This window comes from Chanodichthys erythropterus, chromosome 20, assembly GCF_024489055.1.
Source record: "Chanodichthys erythropterus isolate Z2021 chromosome 20, ASM2448905v1, whole genome shotgun sequence".
NCBI lineage: Eukaryota > Metazoa > Chordata > Actinopteri > Cypriniformes > Xenocyprididae > Chanodichthys > Chanodichthys erythropterus.
In genome coordinates, this window is record NC_090240.1 from 33,073,146 (window position 1) to 33,090,455 (window position 17,310).

Sequence of the window (17,310 nt, forward strand, 5' to 3'; positions counted from 1 at the left end):
TTCTCATTCTCATTCCAGAGATCAATTTATTGGACAAAAATCTGTATATGTCCAACAAATCAAAAAACTAAATGCATATGTGTGACTTTTTTTATTTATTTATTTATTTTATAGCATACAGTGTATATACATATATATGTGTGTATATATATATATATATATATATATATATATATATATATATATATATATATATATATATATAAATTTTGCTATTTGCTATGCTAAGAGTGAACTAGCATATAAAGAGCCTCAAAGCTAAAGAACTTGGACTAAAATGCACTAAAATACAATAAACTTTTTATTTCATGGGGTCATTAAAAGATTAAATGAACTTAAAAGAAATGTTAAGATAGCATTAGCGTTTAGCTGAATTTACAGTAAAAAAAGAAAAGAAAAGAAAAGTAAACTAAAGGCTACTGGTTACGTTTTCAGTTTAGCTAATTTGCTAGTTCTCGTTCCAGAGATCATTTTATTGGACAAAAATCTGTATATGCCCCACAAATTCAATGATTAAATGACTATATTCTATGTTAGGAGTACACTAGCTTAATGACCTCCAAGCTAACACACTTGGACTAAAATGGTCAAATTTTGATTTCATGTGGTCAATAATATTATTAAAAACAATAATGTTAAGATAACTTTAGCATTTAGCTAAATTAACATAGTAAAAATCTAAATTAAAGGCTATTGGCTATGTTTAGCTAACGTGCTCTTATTCTCATTTGATAGAAGGTTTTATTAGACAAAAATTTGTATGTGGCCCTGTGAAATGCGTACGTGGATAAAAAATTGTGCGTATATGCTATGCTAAGAGTACGTTAGCATATAAATGGCCTCAAAGCTGTAATTAAAATGATTAAATGAACTTAAAAGAAATGTTAAGATAGCATTAGCGTTTAGCTGAATTTACAGTAAAAAAAAAAAAATTAAATAAAATAAGTAAACTAAAGGCTACTCAGTTTAGTTAATTTGCTAGTTCTCATTCCAGAGATCATTTTATTGGACAAAAATCTGTATATGCCCCACAAATTCAACGACTAAATGACTATATGCTATGCTAGGAGTACACTAGCTTAGATGACCTCCAAGGTAACAGACTTTGACTAAAAGTTTGTCAAATTTTGATTTCATGTGGTCATTAAATTCATATTAATAAAAAACAATAATGTTACGATAGCTTTAGCATTTAGTTAAATTAACAGTAAAAATCTAAACTAAAGGCTATTGGCTATGTTTAGCTAACTTGCTAGTTCTTATTCTCATGCTAGTTCTCATTGAAACATGATTTTATTAGACACAAAATGTGTATATGTGAATTGAATAACTAAATGCGTATGTGTGCTAAAAGTTTCTTTAGTGCATATATGCTAAGCTAAGAGTCCACTAGCATATAAAGAGCCTCAAAGCTAACAGACTTGGACTAAAGTGCACTAAAATTCAATGAAATTTAGATTTTATGGGGTCATTAAATGATTAAATGAACTTAAAAGAAATGTTAAGATAGCATTAGCATTTAGCTAAATTAGCTTACACAAAGGATAAACTTAAAAAGATGCTATTTTGAGACAATTTGATGTTGTAGTATATGCTTAATAGTTTTAAATGTTACAGTTAAATGTAAAAGTGTACCTTTTCCTAAGTTAGATGTGTATCTAAAGTAGTTTTTAAAGGTATGGTCACATTTACTGTTTTTCAGCAAAGTTTTGGAGGTGAAATCCAGTCGTTTTAATAGGAAACCACGCAATTGGGAATTTGGTATTGGAGCGAAAGATTTCAAATTTGCTGTTGACCAACAGAAAGCTGCTTGTTTCGAAAGTGGCATGCGTTTGAGCTGTGCTTCATGCGTTGTGAAATATAAAATGGATCTTTTTTTGCGCACAAAGTTTCACCAACGTGACCACACCTTAAAAATTGGGATGCAGCCTTAGCATTATCCATCAACGTTTTCCACATTAATTTTCTCATCCACTTTACTCTTCTCATAAACCCTGCTTATCAGAATCACTGTTTTTATGCCCTTTTGTACATGAATAATTCATTAACATCTGAATTTTGAATGGTACCCTGCATATGAATAATATATTTGCATTGTATGAATATAAATATGAATATGTGCCCATCTGTGTTTATATGTCATTGTTTTCACTGGTGCGGTTATGTTTTAATTATGTTTAACGACAGAAAGCAGTAGCTCGGAGACCTGGGGAGGTTTGTGTTGGGTCAGCATGTCTTGGCGATGGATAAAGTCTTATTACTTTAGCTTAGGGAGTGAGTCACAGTCTAACACCCCACTGCTCACACTAAAACAACATTTATTATTAAAAAGCCATCAAGACTCGGAGACAACCCAGACGTATGAGTCATTTTTTTGATAAATCTACCAGTTTTGTAGTAAATAATTCACCCAAAAATGAAAAAAAAAAAAAAATCATTCTAATCCAGTCATTCCAATCCCATATGATTTTCTTTGTTTTATAGGAATCAAAAGATATTTTCGTGAATGTTTGCATTGCTCTTTTATGCATGGTGAAAGCATATTGTGCCAATTTATGCCCCAGAAAGACAAAAAAAAGCCCCATAAATGCAGTTCATACAACTTGTGCATTATATTCCCAGTATTCTGTAGATGTGATACCCTAACAGTGAATAATCTCAGTCTGTCCTGTCTCAACGGGGTTTTTTTGCAAGAAATTAATACTTTTATGCAGCAAGGATGCTTAAATTCATCAAAAGTGACAGTAAAGACATGTTATAATGTTACAAAAGATTACAAATAGGTTTCAAATAAATGCTGTTCTTTTGAACTTCCGATTCATCAAAGAATCAAAAATGTATTCATATATTCCAATAGAGTGCAACAGTTAGTTTCCAGAAGTAAAAACTCAATTTTATCCATAAGGAAATTGATTTTAAACAATAACTTTTAAACCTTCAAAGACCTACTGTGGGCTACAAGGTTGTTAATCGATGGTATTTGCTTCTGCCTGAATTATTTCAGCTTGTTTTTAAAATAATTGAGTTTAACAGGGGAATTCCTGATGAAAAACTACATTACCCATGATGCTGTACAGAAAATTCCACCAATCAAAGTCAACACTCAAAATACTGAAATGTTTATATGCATATTTTGGAATAAACTTAAAATATATTGTTTTAATACATATAATCAACATATGTAAATGAGTAGTTTTATATTTCTCCATGGTTTTTAATCCAATTATGCTGTTCGCTATGCATCATGGGATTGTAGTTCTTTCCCTCACTACATTTTTTTTTTTTTTGCTTCAATAATGGGATAAATGGGGCAGGCACTACTCTATACAGTTGTTTAAATTGTAATAGCATTCCACAATATTATGGTTTTACTATTTTATTTATTATTAAATCAAATAAATGCAGTCTTGGTGAGCATAAGAGACTTATTTCAAAAATATAAAAAAAATCTTTTGAACGATAACTTTAAATGATTAGAATATTTATTATTTTCACTCAAAACAGGGTTTTCAACATTTCTAAATACTAAATATTTTGAAAACCCTGTATGGTGTATGACTCAGACAGAAGAAAATAAGAATATATATTCATTTGAGTAAGTCATATGGGTTTGGAAGAACATGAGGGTGAGTAAATGTTTATTTTTGGGTGAACTATCCCTTTAAATGCAAGTTTCATTGATGTATAATTTGGCGCAGGTAGTTAATGTCTTTAGAAGAGCTTCGTCTGCATTCTGATGCCTCATTTTCAGGGATTATAAAGCAGGAATAATACCACAGATGTAATCTCAGGGTTTATGTTTTGGGCGGGTAAGAAAATCATGAATGTGTCACCAAATATGTTTGATGTGAGTCAAACTGCAGGTGTTTTATGTGTGTGTTTTCTGCTGTCTTAGGGAGGGCGACTGGTGGCTGGCTCGTTCGCTGACGACGGGAGAGAGTGGATACATTCCCAGCAATTACGTGGCACCATCTGATTCCATCCAGGCTGAAGAGTAAATCCTCTTCCTCCTCCTCATGTCTCCTCTGTTTTTTTCCCCCTCGATGTGACGTAATCTGCTCTCCAATCCAATCAGATCTCTCAATTCAGCTGAGCATGACTCCATTAATGATTATTTTACTAAACAAAACAATAGTTGGACAAATCAGTTTAGAATCAATTTATATAGTGCTTTACACAGTGAAGAATAGGAAAATAAGTGTTGCAAACTACATCAAATATGATGCAAACTCAAATTCAGCTGTAAAGCAGCTTTAAAATACAATAGTGTCATTATTAGTCAGTTCAATGTTGATTCAGTTCAGTTCAATAACAGTGTCGATGTTGCAGAATTCAGTTATAAAGCAGCTCTACATGCGCGTGAATCACATGTTAATAACCGCCCTGACTGATTCAGTGATTCATCTATGAGTGCTTGAGCTGATTCATTAAAAAGATCCAGCTCATGAGAGTCATTTGTTCTTGGTTGGGAACAGTCTGACTCAACAGAACGATTTGTTAATGAATCATCCTTAGCAAACATTATCAGAGTATTAATACAGAAATTGCCAAGAAAATGATTCACTCTTGTCCCTCTATCTCTCTCCTTCCGGTCTGACCTTTGAGTCCTTCATGGTTGCTCCCTTGTCCTCCGTCATTATGGGTCTCTCCACCATCTCATCAGTTAGAAAGAAAAAACCTTGTGCACCAAAGACCCCTTCCCTCTTGAGCGAATAAAAGTCGTCAATGTTTTGTAGCTCATCTATTGTCTGTCCTGTTCATATGTTAACTAATTTTTCCTGACACACACACACACACACACGAGTGCGCGCCGTTGCTCAGTCGACTGCCGCATTAAACAAACACACACAGGCACTCCTTTGAAAACCTATAATGACTCATTTTTCCACCCTTGCCTTGCCAGTCATCTCAGATTGACTCTGGAGAAGAGGTAAGAATCAGAGAGAGCGCTGCGTATGAGCGGCGAACAACAAACTAGGCTGATTTATAGACACTGAATGTCACGGGGTCAGTCGTGAATCCCAAACACCATCGTTTTATTGTTAATGGAACCATAAATGGGAATATTATAACATGAATCAATGTTCAATATCTTGTGCAGCACAATTCAGATGAGAAGTGTTATAATTTTAGGCCCAAAACATACTTGTGTTACATAAAAAGTTAACACAAATGATTTCATAACAGTGTATATGGGTCAGTATTAATTTTGTAAAGAAATGAATGCATTTATTTGCATCAAATTGATCAAAAGTGACAGTAAAGATATTTATAATGTTGCAAAAAAAAATTCTATTTCAAATATATGCTGCTCTTTTAAACTTTGTTCATCAGAGTATCCTGAAAAACTGTATCATGGTTTCCTCAAAAATATCGTTTTATAAATATCGTCTTGAGCAGCAAGTCAGCATGTGGTGTAGTGTACATGAATGCACAATAGAATCGCATTTCTAGCATTAATAATATAGTATATTTCTAGCATAATATATTTCTGTCCAGTTGCATTTCTCTGATACAATGCTACCTGTGATTACTTTCTCTAAATACCCTCTCCCTCTTTTTCTCTTTCTCCGTCTCTCTCTCTCCAGATGGTACTTTGGAAAGATCACACGCAGGGACTCGGAGCGACTCCTCTTGAGTCTGGAGAACAGGAGAGGAACTTTCCTGGTCAGAGAGAGTGAGACAACCAAAGGTGATTGTGAACTACCAACTACAAACGCAAATTATTTTATTATTTATTATTTTTTTAAGTATTTATTTTATTTAATTAAGTTCTTCTTAATTTGTTTTATTAATGTATTATTTAAAAAAAAATTGTATTATTAACTCAAATAACTGTAGAAAATATTATTATTAAGTTATTTATAACTTATCTATTTTATTCATTGATAAAATAATAGTTTATAATGTAATAATGTGTTTTTATTTTGTTATTGTATAAAATAATACATTTATTTTTTTGTTTTAGTTGTTTTCATTTTATTTTTTATTTTTTAAATTATTTATTTTATTTAATTTTTCTTTTTTATTTGTTTTTTTATTTATTTATAAATAGTAGTATTAACTAAAATTATGGACAATTTTATTATTATTTGTAATATTGAGTTATTTATAACGTATTTTATTTAATAATAAAATAAATTATTTTATTTTTGATAAAATAAAATAATAATAACAATATATTTTTAAATTATTTATTTTATTTAATTTTTATTTTTTATTCGTTTTTTATTTATTTATAAATATTAGTATTAACTAAAATTATGGACAATGTTATTATTATTTTTAAGTTATTTATAACGTATTTTATTTATTAATAAAATAAATGAATACTTTTATTTTTGTTAAAATAAAGTAATAATAACAACAATATATTTAATTTAAACATTTTAGTTCAGTTAAATTGTAATTTTGAATTTTAATTCCATTTACAGCTGTATTGTATATTTTTTTTCTTTTTTTCCCCATCCGTCTGGTCACACAGTATTGATTCATAAGTCAAACTGTAAGGGTAAATGAATAAATGTGTCAGAATGAAATTGCAAGGTCATGAGTTCAACATCCTTGGGAATGGAGTAACTAATTAAAAGTAGTTGCTTTTTTAATAAAAGCATCTCCGGAACAACTAACAGTGAAATGACCCAGTGCTGTTTGAACACCACTCATTCACATTGAGAGACCGGAGATAACTATTGAATAACAAAGAAACAGTAACGACAAAGAAGCACCACCAGTGTGGAGGAAATTGCTCATGCATGTGTTTACAGTGAAGCTGCATTTCAGTATTTGGTATTGCAAATCAGAACAAAGTGCTTGTTCAGTTGAATTCCCCTTTTCTGTTGTCAGTTTGTCAGACACAGTGACGCTCATATTCTTCATCTCCTCCCTCTGCCAACCATCTTTTCTCTCTCTCTCTAAACATTGTAAAGATCTGCGCTCCATATATAGCCTTTTTATCTTCAGTTCTACATAAACAATGTTCATTTGAGGTGATATGTAAAGCGTGCATATGTGAGCCGGATGAAGAGGGGAATACGAAGGTCAGAGAAGTGCTTGCAGGGATGAAGAGCAAGAAGTAGGTCAACCCATAGCCGTGCCTATAACCGTGAGCCATATCTCACAGCTCATACCGTCAGCAGGGGCACACGGAGAGGCCGAGATCGCCCAGAGAGAGAGAAAACAAGTATGAGAGAGGCTGAAGGATGAGTCAAACCCCAAAGAGACAACACTGAGAGAAAGACCGCAGAGGGAACGAGGGAGCGAGTGACATAGAGAGTGAATGAAAAAATGTGTGCAATGATGACAGCGCCCTCCACAGATCATTTTACACAATGAGAATCTGCTCTACATTTACCAAAAAATGAAAATTCTGTCATCATTTATTCACCCTCGAGTTGTTCCAAACAGTTGTTCTGCTGAACACAAAAGAAGATATTTTGAAAAATGTTGGTAATCAAACAGTTGATGGACCCCATTGACTTCCATAGTAATTTGTTTCCATGCTATGGAAGTCAGTGGGGTTCATCAACTGTTTGGTTACACATATTCTTCATAATATCTTCTTTTGTGTTAAAGACAAGCCTTTTAGTATTAAACTGCCAAAGTCACGTGAGTTCAGAAAAAGAGGCTTCGTTACGGCATAAGTGTTTCGAAATTTCAATGGTTCACCACTGGGGGGCGTGACTTTAACAGTTTGATACACGCTCCGAACCACTGTTTCGAAATGAAAGATTTGTAAAGCTTCGAAGCTTCATGAAGCAGCGTTTTGAAATCGCCCATCACTAGATATTGTTGAATAAAGTCTTTAATTTGTTTTTTGCCGCACAAAAAGTATTCTTATCGCTTCATAACCATTTCATAGGTTGAACCACTGTGGTTACATGAACTGTTTTAAATATGTCTTTCTGGGTATTGAAAGTGTTAATTATCTTGCTGGCAATGCAGGCCTCACTGAGCCATCAGATTTCATCAAAAATATCTTAATTTGTGTTCTGAAGATGAACGAAGGTCTTACGGATGTGGAACAACATGAGGGCGAGTAATTAATGACAGAATTTTCATTTTTAACTCGCCAAAATAAGTTATACGAGATTTACAAGTTGATTGTACTTAAAAATTGAAGGCAGCAATTGAATTTGAAGTTGAAATAGGTGGAATTTTCTCACAATGTTAAAGGTTTCTGCAATGGAAAATGGGAAATCCCTTGATCTTTTGCAACAAAATGGTGTAATTTACCACGTAGGGAAACTCTACACACTAATTCACACTCCAGTAACCTACACCAAAAAGAGGTCTTAAAGGTACAGTTGCAAAAACAGCCTGTTTAACAGGATTAAAAAATGGATAAAAGCATCTGCCAAGTTTTTGATGCTAGAAACTTTGTCAATTTCAGGGGAAAATAAAATACTACAAAAGTGTAGAATCACACTAATCTGCCAGTTTTGAATCTGAAACATGGGTCAGAGTCATTCATGAGCATTACACGACTTCATCCCTCTGTTCTTTGTGTTTTTTAGGTGCCTACTGTCTTTCCGTCCTGGATTATGACAATGTCAAGGGACTAAATGTCAAACATTACAAGATCAGGAAGCTGGACAGCGGGGGATTTTACATCACGTCACGCACACAGTTCAGTACTTTACAGCAGCTGGTCAACCACTACCGCCGTAAGTCGCTTTTTCATAGACACCTGCTTGTTTCTGAATGTCTGTGAAGGGAAGTGATACAGACTCTTATTTCTGGACGTGGGAACTTCCATAAATAAGGTTGTTGCAAAATAAGGATTAGTTGAAACCTATAAATAAAGAAATTGCATAAAGCTTTTATATAATGAGTTATCCTTCACTTTTTATGATAGTGATTAAAGCAGTAAGCCATGAGAGAGAAAAACGCATAAAACCCTCTTAAGGGGTAAAATGAAATATGAAGGTTAACTAAATAAATTCATATTTAATTAAGATATTTATAAATTAATATATAGGTGTTGCTAATTTATTTTATTTTATTATTATTAAAAAATAAAGCAAATACATAATTATTGCTATTATCAACAATAATCATGATAATAATAATGTATGTTTTTTATTTTAAGTTATTTAAAATAATATATTTTTTTAGTTTTTTATTTATTAATTTATTATTAAAATATTTTATTAAATTAATATTAATATTACTGAAAATATTATTGATACATTTATTTATTTTATTATTTTTTATAAAAAATGTTATAAATTATTAATTTTTATTATTAATTTATATATTTATATATTTTATTAATTTATATATGTATATATTAATTTTTATTTAAATAGTTAAAATACAATTTATTGTATTATTATTATTATTATTATTGTAAATAAATAATAATGAATATTAAGTTATTTATAAGTTATGTATTATTTCTTTATTTTTTTAAAAAATGGTTGCCAATCAACATAGCAACTTTGTACATTAATATAGAATCAGAAAGAACCAGAACTACCAATTTTAAAACAATTCTAAAAACAGATTTGAAAATGCTGTTGCAGTAACATTGAGAAATTTTAACTCACTTCCTCCTGTCTGCGTCTGTCACAGAGCATGCAGACGGCCTGTGTCACTGTCTGACTGACGTGTGTCCAGTGCTGAAGCCTCAGACTCAGGGTCTGGCACGGGACGCCTGGGAGATCCCGCGTGACTCCCTGAGACTGGATGTCAAACTGGGTCAGGGCTGTTTCGGAGAGGTCTGGATGGGTAAGACTTCTTCTTTCAACTTCCTTCCATCAAAAACCGAAGCTTTGTGAGCTAAATAAGCAGTCCACCTGTGCATAATACCACATTGCTTGTGTAATGAAGCGTTCACACACCAGACAAAGCTTGTTTCATGATTTCAGTGTCCTTTTTTTCTTCTCATCAGGCACTTGGAATGGCACGACACGCGTGGCCATCAAGACTCTGAAGCCTGGCACTATGTCTCCCGAGGCCTTCCTGCAGGAAGCGCAGGTGATGAAGAAACTCCGCCACGAGAAGCTGGTGCAGCTTTACGCCGTCGTCTCAGAGGAGCCCATTTACATCGTCACTGAGTACATGGGACAAGGTCAGTGCGAAGATTCAGTGGGATAAAGAAGTCTAAGAAATAAGAACTGGCAGAAGGACGTGTAAATAGAGCATAAAATCTGGATATGAGCAGCTTTCATGTGAGGTCTGCCAGTAAAAGTGTGAATGAATATGTCAAGGTGTGATTTCTGCTTTCACAGGAAGCCTGTTGGATTTCCTGAAGGGTGACATGGGGAAAATGCTAAGGTTGCCTCAGCTTGTGGATATGGCCTCTCAGGTACTTTTACAACGGCATTATGACATGACATGATCTAGTAATGAAATCAAAAACAAAAACTGAAAACTGTTTTGATACTAAAAACACTGTGTTAGAAAATATACACTACAATCAACAGTTTGGGGTAAACTTGGTAAGGTTGTTTAATGTTTCGTCTGCTCACCAAGTCTGCATTAATTTGACCAAAAATGCAGTAAAAACAGTACTAGTGTGAAATATTATTACAATTTAAAATAACTGTTTTCTATTTTAAAATGTAATTTATTTCTGTGATCAAAGCTGAATTTTCAGCATCATTACTCCAGTCTTCAGTGTCACATGATCTTTCAGAAATCATTCTTATATGCATTCTATTCTCAAGAAACATTTCTTATTATTATCAGTGAAAAAACTGTGATACATCTTTTTCACGATTCAGAAAGTTCAAAAGAACAGTATAATTCAATGCGTGAAAGTATGAATTTGTTTTTTTATAAACATGATACAATATATATTCAAAATATAATCGATTGGACCTGTAGTTAAACATACACACATTTTCATGACTAATGACTGAAAAACCAAATAGTCACAAAATAATTTGATTTAATGGTTTATCACTTTTAACCAATAAGTGGCACTGAGACATGTATAAATTTAAGAAATATATACATGTATAAATAAATATACATATATATATTTTATATTACATATAAATATAAATATTTTATATATGAATATAATTTTTTTCTTAAATTTATACATGTATGTGCATGTATTTATATATACATAATTGTTATACAAAGAACACACATTTATATTTCGTAACACAGACTTTTATTTTGCAAACGATTAATCGCGATTAATCGTTGTGCAGCCCTACTCAAGAGTCATTTTGGCATAATGTCTTAAATTTGTTGCTGCGCTATACGAAAACGCTTTTGTCTATCGACAAGAAATCCATAACTTTTTTGTTAGCACAGTGTGAAGGTGGTCTGATTCGATTTTGGTGAAAATCGGAGCAACGGTCTAGGAGGAGTTAGAAAAGTAGGTTTTTAAAGAAAAACAAAATGGTGGACAGGAAGTTCGGCCAACTATGGCAGATTACAATAGCTTAATATAGTCAAAAATAATTTTGCATTTTTGTAAATTTCATTGTATCTTTTGACCAGAAGGTGGCGCTGCCCCGATACTATTAGAATACTGTCAGGGCATGGTGCCAAAGACCCATACCGAGTTTCGTAACAATACGCTAATGTGTTCATAAAATACAGCATTTTACGACAAAATTCAAAACGGCCAATATGGCAAAATTGTATATCCATGATATCGGCATGATGTCCCGAATCTAACGAGACCACTTCTGATTTTTGGACAAACCGTTATAAGCAAATATAGCCATTTTTCATATCTCCCGACCAGTAGGTGGCGCTGTGCCAAAACACAGCATGCAACCTCAGGTCATGCGTGTGATGACATGGACAAAGTTTGATCTGAATACAATAAAGCATTGAGGAGATATTTTTATTTATTTTCGCAAGTGCTTATTTTATTTTCGCAAGCGCTACATAGAATGTGTTTGCGTGTTTTTTGAAAACGGTTTAACAATTTCGACAACTTTTTGTCAGCATGGTCTGTCAGAACAGCCTAGGAGGAGTTCGAAAAAGTAGGTTTTCGGAAAATTAAAAATGGCAGAATTTTTTTATTTTGTTATTAAAAGTTATTAGCGTAAACATGAGTGCAAATTTGGACAGCTGGTGGCGCTAGAGGGATTGAGTTAGAGACTCCAAATTTGCTTTGGTGACAGTTCAGACTGGCCTCTATCACTGTGCCAAATTTCATAACTTTCCCAGAAGCGGTTCGATGGGCTGCCATAGACATCCACAGCGGAAACGGAAGAAGAAGAAGAAGAAATGGATACAATTGGCCCGTAATAAAACTAATTGCCACAAATTAATTTTGATAAATTGTTTCCAATCTTACAACCTGCGTTAATTAAACATGAACATTTCACTACAATAGACTAGCAATAACACTAGACAGCCCTGAAAAATTAACTAAATTTGTAAAAAATAATATATTAATTAAAAAGTGAATAAATAAACCGGCGTGGAACAAAAACTAAACTGAAAGAACCAAATGATAAACAAAAACTAAAATTTAAAATGAAAAACTATATAATCCTGCAATGAAGGACAAACCATATTTAGAGACCTGAACACTATTGTGGTGGCAGATTTTGTGTGGGCAAGCGCCACTGTCATTGTCTTCATAATGTATATAAATCTATTTATATTCTGTGGATACTCTGGAGGGCGGCACTGAGCCCGGCAGCGTGATAATATATGTGTTGTCCTCAGATTGCCTCTGGAATGGCGTACGTGGAAAGAATGAACTATGTGCACAGGGACCTCCGGGCTGCCAACATCCTGGTGGGTGATAACCTGGTGTGTAAAGTCGCTGACTTTGGCCTCGCTCGACTCATCGAGGACAACGAGTACACAGCCAGACAGGGTGAGGAGGAACACAATGACTCTTTTTGCCTGCATGTGGTCGTTTTCCATTTTCTTTACGTCTTCAGTTTTCCCTGAGGCCATCACGTCATTGTCTCATTTTCAAGAGTTACTGCTGTTGCCTTTTATACAGTTCGACCTTAATTGAATCGGTTTAATCATGGTGACAGGCCTCTCTTAAATCATTATCACAACAGGAGCAAAGTTTCCCATCAAGTGGACTGCGCCAGAGGCGGCTCTGTACGGCCGCTTCACCATCAAATCTGACGTGTGGTCGTTTGGGGTCTTACTGACGGAGCTGACGACCAAAGGCAGGGTGCCTTATCCAGGTACTACCGCTGTTTCCAGTATTAGTCAAAGAGAGTCACTGCTTCACTAGATTTAAATGTACCTTTTTTACTTTATATATTATTAGATTTTTTTTTTTTTTTTTTTTTAAAGATGCTGTGAAAAATGCAAAAGTGGAATATTTTTAAATTGATTAATTAATTTCAATGTTGATATTAAGAATAAATGTAAAATTTTAAGTTATATTAAATTAGAAAAACAGCAATTTTACATTGTTATAATATTTTACTGTATTTTCAGCTTTGCATATATATATATATATATATATATATATATATATATATATATATATATATATATATATATATATATATATATATAATTATTATTATATAAAATACTTATATAACATAAATAATTATTATTTTAATTTATTTTGTAATTATTATTATTAAATATAATTTTATTTATAAATATATTATATATGAATTATTATATAAAATGCTTATATATAATAGAAGTATAATTAATATAATTATTTTGTAATTATTATTAAATAATATATTATTTATAAATATTATAATATACCCATAATATAAATAAGTAATTATTTTAATAATTACTTATTTTCTGGTATTATTAAATAATAATATATTATAATTTATAAATATTATATACTATTATTATTTTCACTCAAAATTGTCCTCACCGAGTCCAACACATAATTTTTGTCATTCTCAAAAAAATAAAATAAAAATAAAATAAAATACTGGAGTACTTTATTATTTGGCATCTAAACAATTAAAAATTCTAAAATTTTGGGGTATTATTATGCACACATATTAAATGTCATATTTTAAAGAGCACATGACAGAATTTCCGGTTGCTCCCCCCCCGCTGATGACCCACATCCTCGGCCTGGTGAAAATGCCACTTTTTGCACCACATTCTGACCCATATCCAACCTGTTTCACACCTCTCCTCTGCTCAGGTATGGTGAACCGGGAGGTGCTGGACCAAGTGGAGCGCGGGTACAGGATGCCCTGCCCTGCCGAGTGCCCGGACTCCCTGCACGAGCTCATGCTGACTTGCTGGCGCAAGGAGCCCGAAGAGCGGCCAACCTTCGAGTACCTCCAGAGCTTCCTGGAAGACTACTTCACCTCCACTGAACCACAGTACCAGCCGGGCGAGAACCTCTAGAGATCCCGATCCAGCCAAGCATGCAAGCACTGAAAGAGATATGATTTCCCCAACCAGGAAATGAATGCGGTTGTTGCCTCGGGAATTTTGTGGCATAACCCAAACAATATTGATCCACATGGGATGACAACAGAGCATCCAGCTGTCTAATTCAGCCCGTTAAAAGCAACTTATTGGGTTTTCAAATGGTCACCGTGTTACAGCATCGCCCTCTGTAATTATCATTGCATGTTTTCCACTGCTTTCATCGCAGATGAACTAAAAACAGGAAGCATCATTCGCAAAGAAGTTCACTACTTGCTGTTTGTGCTGATAATTATGTCAAGCCTTTATTTCCAAAGCTCTCCGGATTGATCTTTAGCTGTTTTTCTTGACCTCGATGTACCACCGTCTTTCTCCTAAACCCTTTTAGCGGATGCTCCAGATCTGTCATTCATCCTCCTCCTCCTCCTCCTCCTCCCACAATCCCTCATTTCTATCCTCTCCCATCCCCCTTCAAACCCCCCCAAAGCATCAAGCTCCATCAGCTCTGGTGTTCTTCACGAACCCTGCAACCCCGTTCACAAGCTCAGATGGACCAGATGTGATTGTCCAGTAGGAGGCGGCATGTTGGGAGACATCTGTGATTGCAACTGAACGGACGTTCCGGTTAATGTCTTCCAATAGATATCCAGGGTGTGTATCTGAACGTGGTATTTTATGCCTTTTACTGGTAGAAAAATAGCTTTTTGTCCCACTATGCTTGTTTATTTCTTTTGTATCAACCTGGATCAACTGGAATAAGAATGTGATTGGTCGAACACTAGTCACATGACTGATTGGGCGAGGGGAAAAAAGCGTTCGGACTGAAATTATTGAAAAGAAACATTCTTCCTTTTGATATGAACTCGTACACAATTGGAGAATCGTAAAGAATGTTTTCATTTGATACAGTTATTCTACTCTTCTAGTATTCAAAACAACTACTGATATATATATAGCATTGTTTTTGTTTAAAGCAGAGATGGCTGTATAGTCCAACTTTGTGTGCCAATACAAAGAAAAAAAAAGAATTTTGTACTGTTTTATTATGTATAAAATGTATTTTTATTAATGTCATTTTTTTTTTTTGTATCAAAGAGGATGCGCAGGCTTTGTACCTAGAATTTAAAGGGATAGTTCACTGAAAATTGTAATATATCTTTCCAGACACATGTGAAACACAAACTGAGACGTTTAGCTGAATGTTCATGCTGCTTTTTTCCATATACGATACTTTTACATTTATTGCATGGGGAAAATATCCGCTAAACGTCTCTCTTTGTATACTATGGCAAAAATAACAGCATAAAGGATTTGGAACGACGCGGCAATGAGTGAATTATGGTATAATTTTAAATTTTTACGTGAGCTATTCCTTTTAACACTCATGAATATTGTTCAAGAGATGTTTCCTCAAAGCATGTTAAATGCTTGATTTTCAAAAAAAAAAAAAAAAAAGTCTTTTTTAGTTGTTTTAGCTTTTTGAGACAAATTCTGACACAAAGTTGCCAATGTGTTATATGCAAAATAGCCATTATTATATATTGAGATGAGAAGAGGGAGCTCAATTCTATCTCTACTACTTTACCATCATCAGATCCACAGAAAGCCATGAACCCTGACAGTGAGGTGTTACGCATTAGAAACCCATCTTAGGTCAGTTACTGAGCGCTTAGTGATGGTTTGAGATACCTGAATAAATATTATAATCACTGCTGAGACAATGTAGAATGAACTAGATTTGAATTGTAGGGATGTTGTACTGATATGATGATGGTTGCATTGAGCATACACCGTGTCCTAACCACAAACGACGTGAAAAGATTCCAGCTACAAGCAATTAGTCTGTCCACGCCATACGCGACGCGATAAAGCAAAATCCCTTTAAGACAAGTCATTTCACTCGGCGGCCATCTTTGAAGCGCCTCTCGGGCATCCAAGTGCATCTTTTTGAATGGGGAAACATCAAATTCTCCAAAGCTGTTTGCCAACCTTTCAATTAAATTTCATACTTGAAATCACCAATGAAATCTGACAACTGTCACATATATTTTGTTTCTAAATGCTCGAATCAGGACAAAAAACTATTTTTCAGGTTGTATCAAGTTAATGTGCATGCGCAGTTCTAAATGCGCGTCTCTTGTCTCATTTCGGATGCGGAGCTTCTAACCAGGGTTGCCAGGTTTTCACAACAAAACCCGCCCAGTTGCTCCTCAAAAATAGCCCAAAGGCATTTCAGGGGGTCCCATGGTAAAAATCATGTTCTGGGTTTTTTTTGGCTTTTTTGGCAGGCCTCCCCTGGTAAAATTTGCATTCCAGGGACTAAATATCATGTTATTTTGGGTCGATTCAACCCGCGGACATGAAAAACAACATGCAGCAACAGTGTATGGCGTGTTCACACCAGGTGCGACTTGCGCGATTAAATTGCGTTATTAGCGTGTAGTTGGACCCTTGAACATTTTGAGTTTACTCGCTTCATTCACGCGTGAAATTCACTTCGCAACAGACGCGAATTCGTGTCATGAGAGGGGCTCTCCCGCTCCTTTATGTGTCCCAGACTCTTCCACTTCTTTCTGCACACTTCTTCTGAATAAACACAACTCGTCAGTGGGAAAGTAATTACATTGTAAATTACAGCGAATAAGATCAATTTGCCGGCTTTAGCTAGCTTGTATTCTCAATAAATATATATATATATATATATATATATATATATATATATATATATATATATATATATATATATATATATATATATATATATATAGCTCAAATTGAGTAAAGTTTTCTTTCAAGCAAGATCCTTTTTATTCCTGTTTCTATAAAAGTATGAAGATGTACAGCGACGATGATTTTGTCCTCCATTGTAGTTTCGGATTTCTGCCTCAGCTCGCTACGTCACGTCACTACTAGAGCAAGCTCCTGATTAGTTAATGCGGTGCGAATTTTCGCCAAAGTTCAGATTTTTCAACTTGCACCGCAGGATGTATATTC

General features: G+C 33.9%; 1 protein-coding gene across 2 annotated transcripts in view; it reads left to right on the forward strand.

The window, feature by feature from the left end:
• Nucleotides 1-16,972, forward strand: part of src (v-src avian sarcoma (Schmidt-Ruppin A-2) viral oncogene homolog) — a 55,445-nt gene extending 38,473 nt beyond the window's left edge. For both annotated transcript variants that reach the window (XM_067370408.1, XM_067370409.1), the window contains exons 4-12: nucleotides 3,896-3,994; nucleotides 5,589-5,692; nucleotides 8,517-8,666; nucleotides 9,577-9,732; nucleotides 9,896-10,075; nucleotides 10,236-10,312; nucleotides 12,652-12,805; nucleotides 13,002-13,133; nucleotides 14,084-16,972. In XM_067370408.1, the coding sequence (XP_067226509.1) occupies nucleotides 3,896-3,994; nucleotides 5,589-5,692; nucleotides 8,517-8,666; nucleotides 9,577-9,732; nucleotides 9,896-10,075; nucleotides 10,236-10,312; nucleotides 12,652-12,805; nucleotides 13,002-13,133; nucleotides 14,084-14,292 (1,261 nt within the window). In that variant the 3' untranslated portion in view covers nucleotides 14,293-16,972. The remainder of the gene's footprint in view (nucleotides 1-3,895; nucleotides 3,995-5,588; nucleotides 5,693-8,516; nucleotides 8,667-9,576; nucleotides 9,733-9,895; nucleotides 10,076-10,235; nucleotides 10,313-12,651; nucleotides 12,806-13,001; nucleotides 13,134-14,083) is intronic.
• Nucleotides 16,973-17,310: the final 338 nt, after the last annotated feature.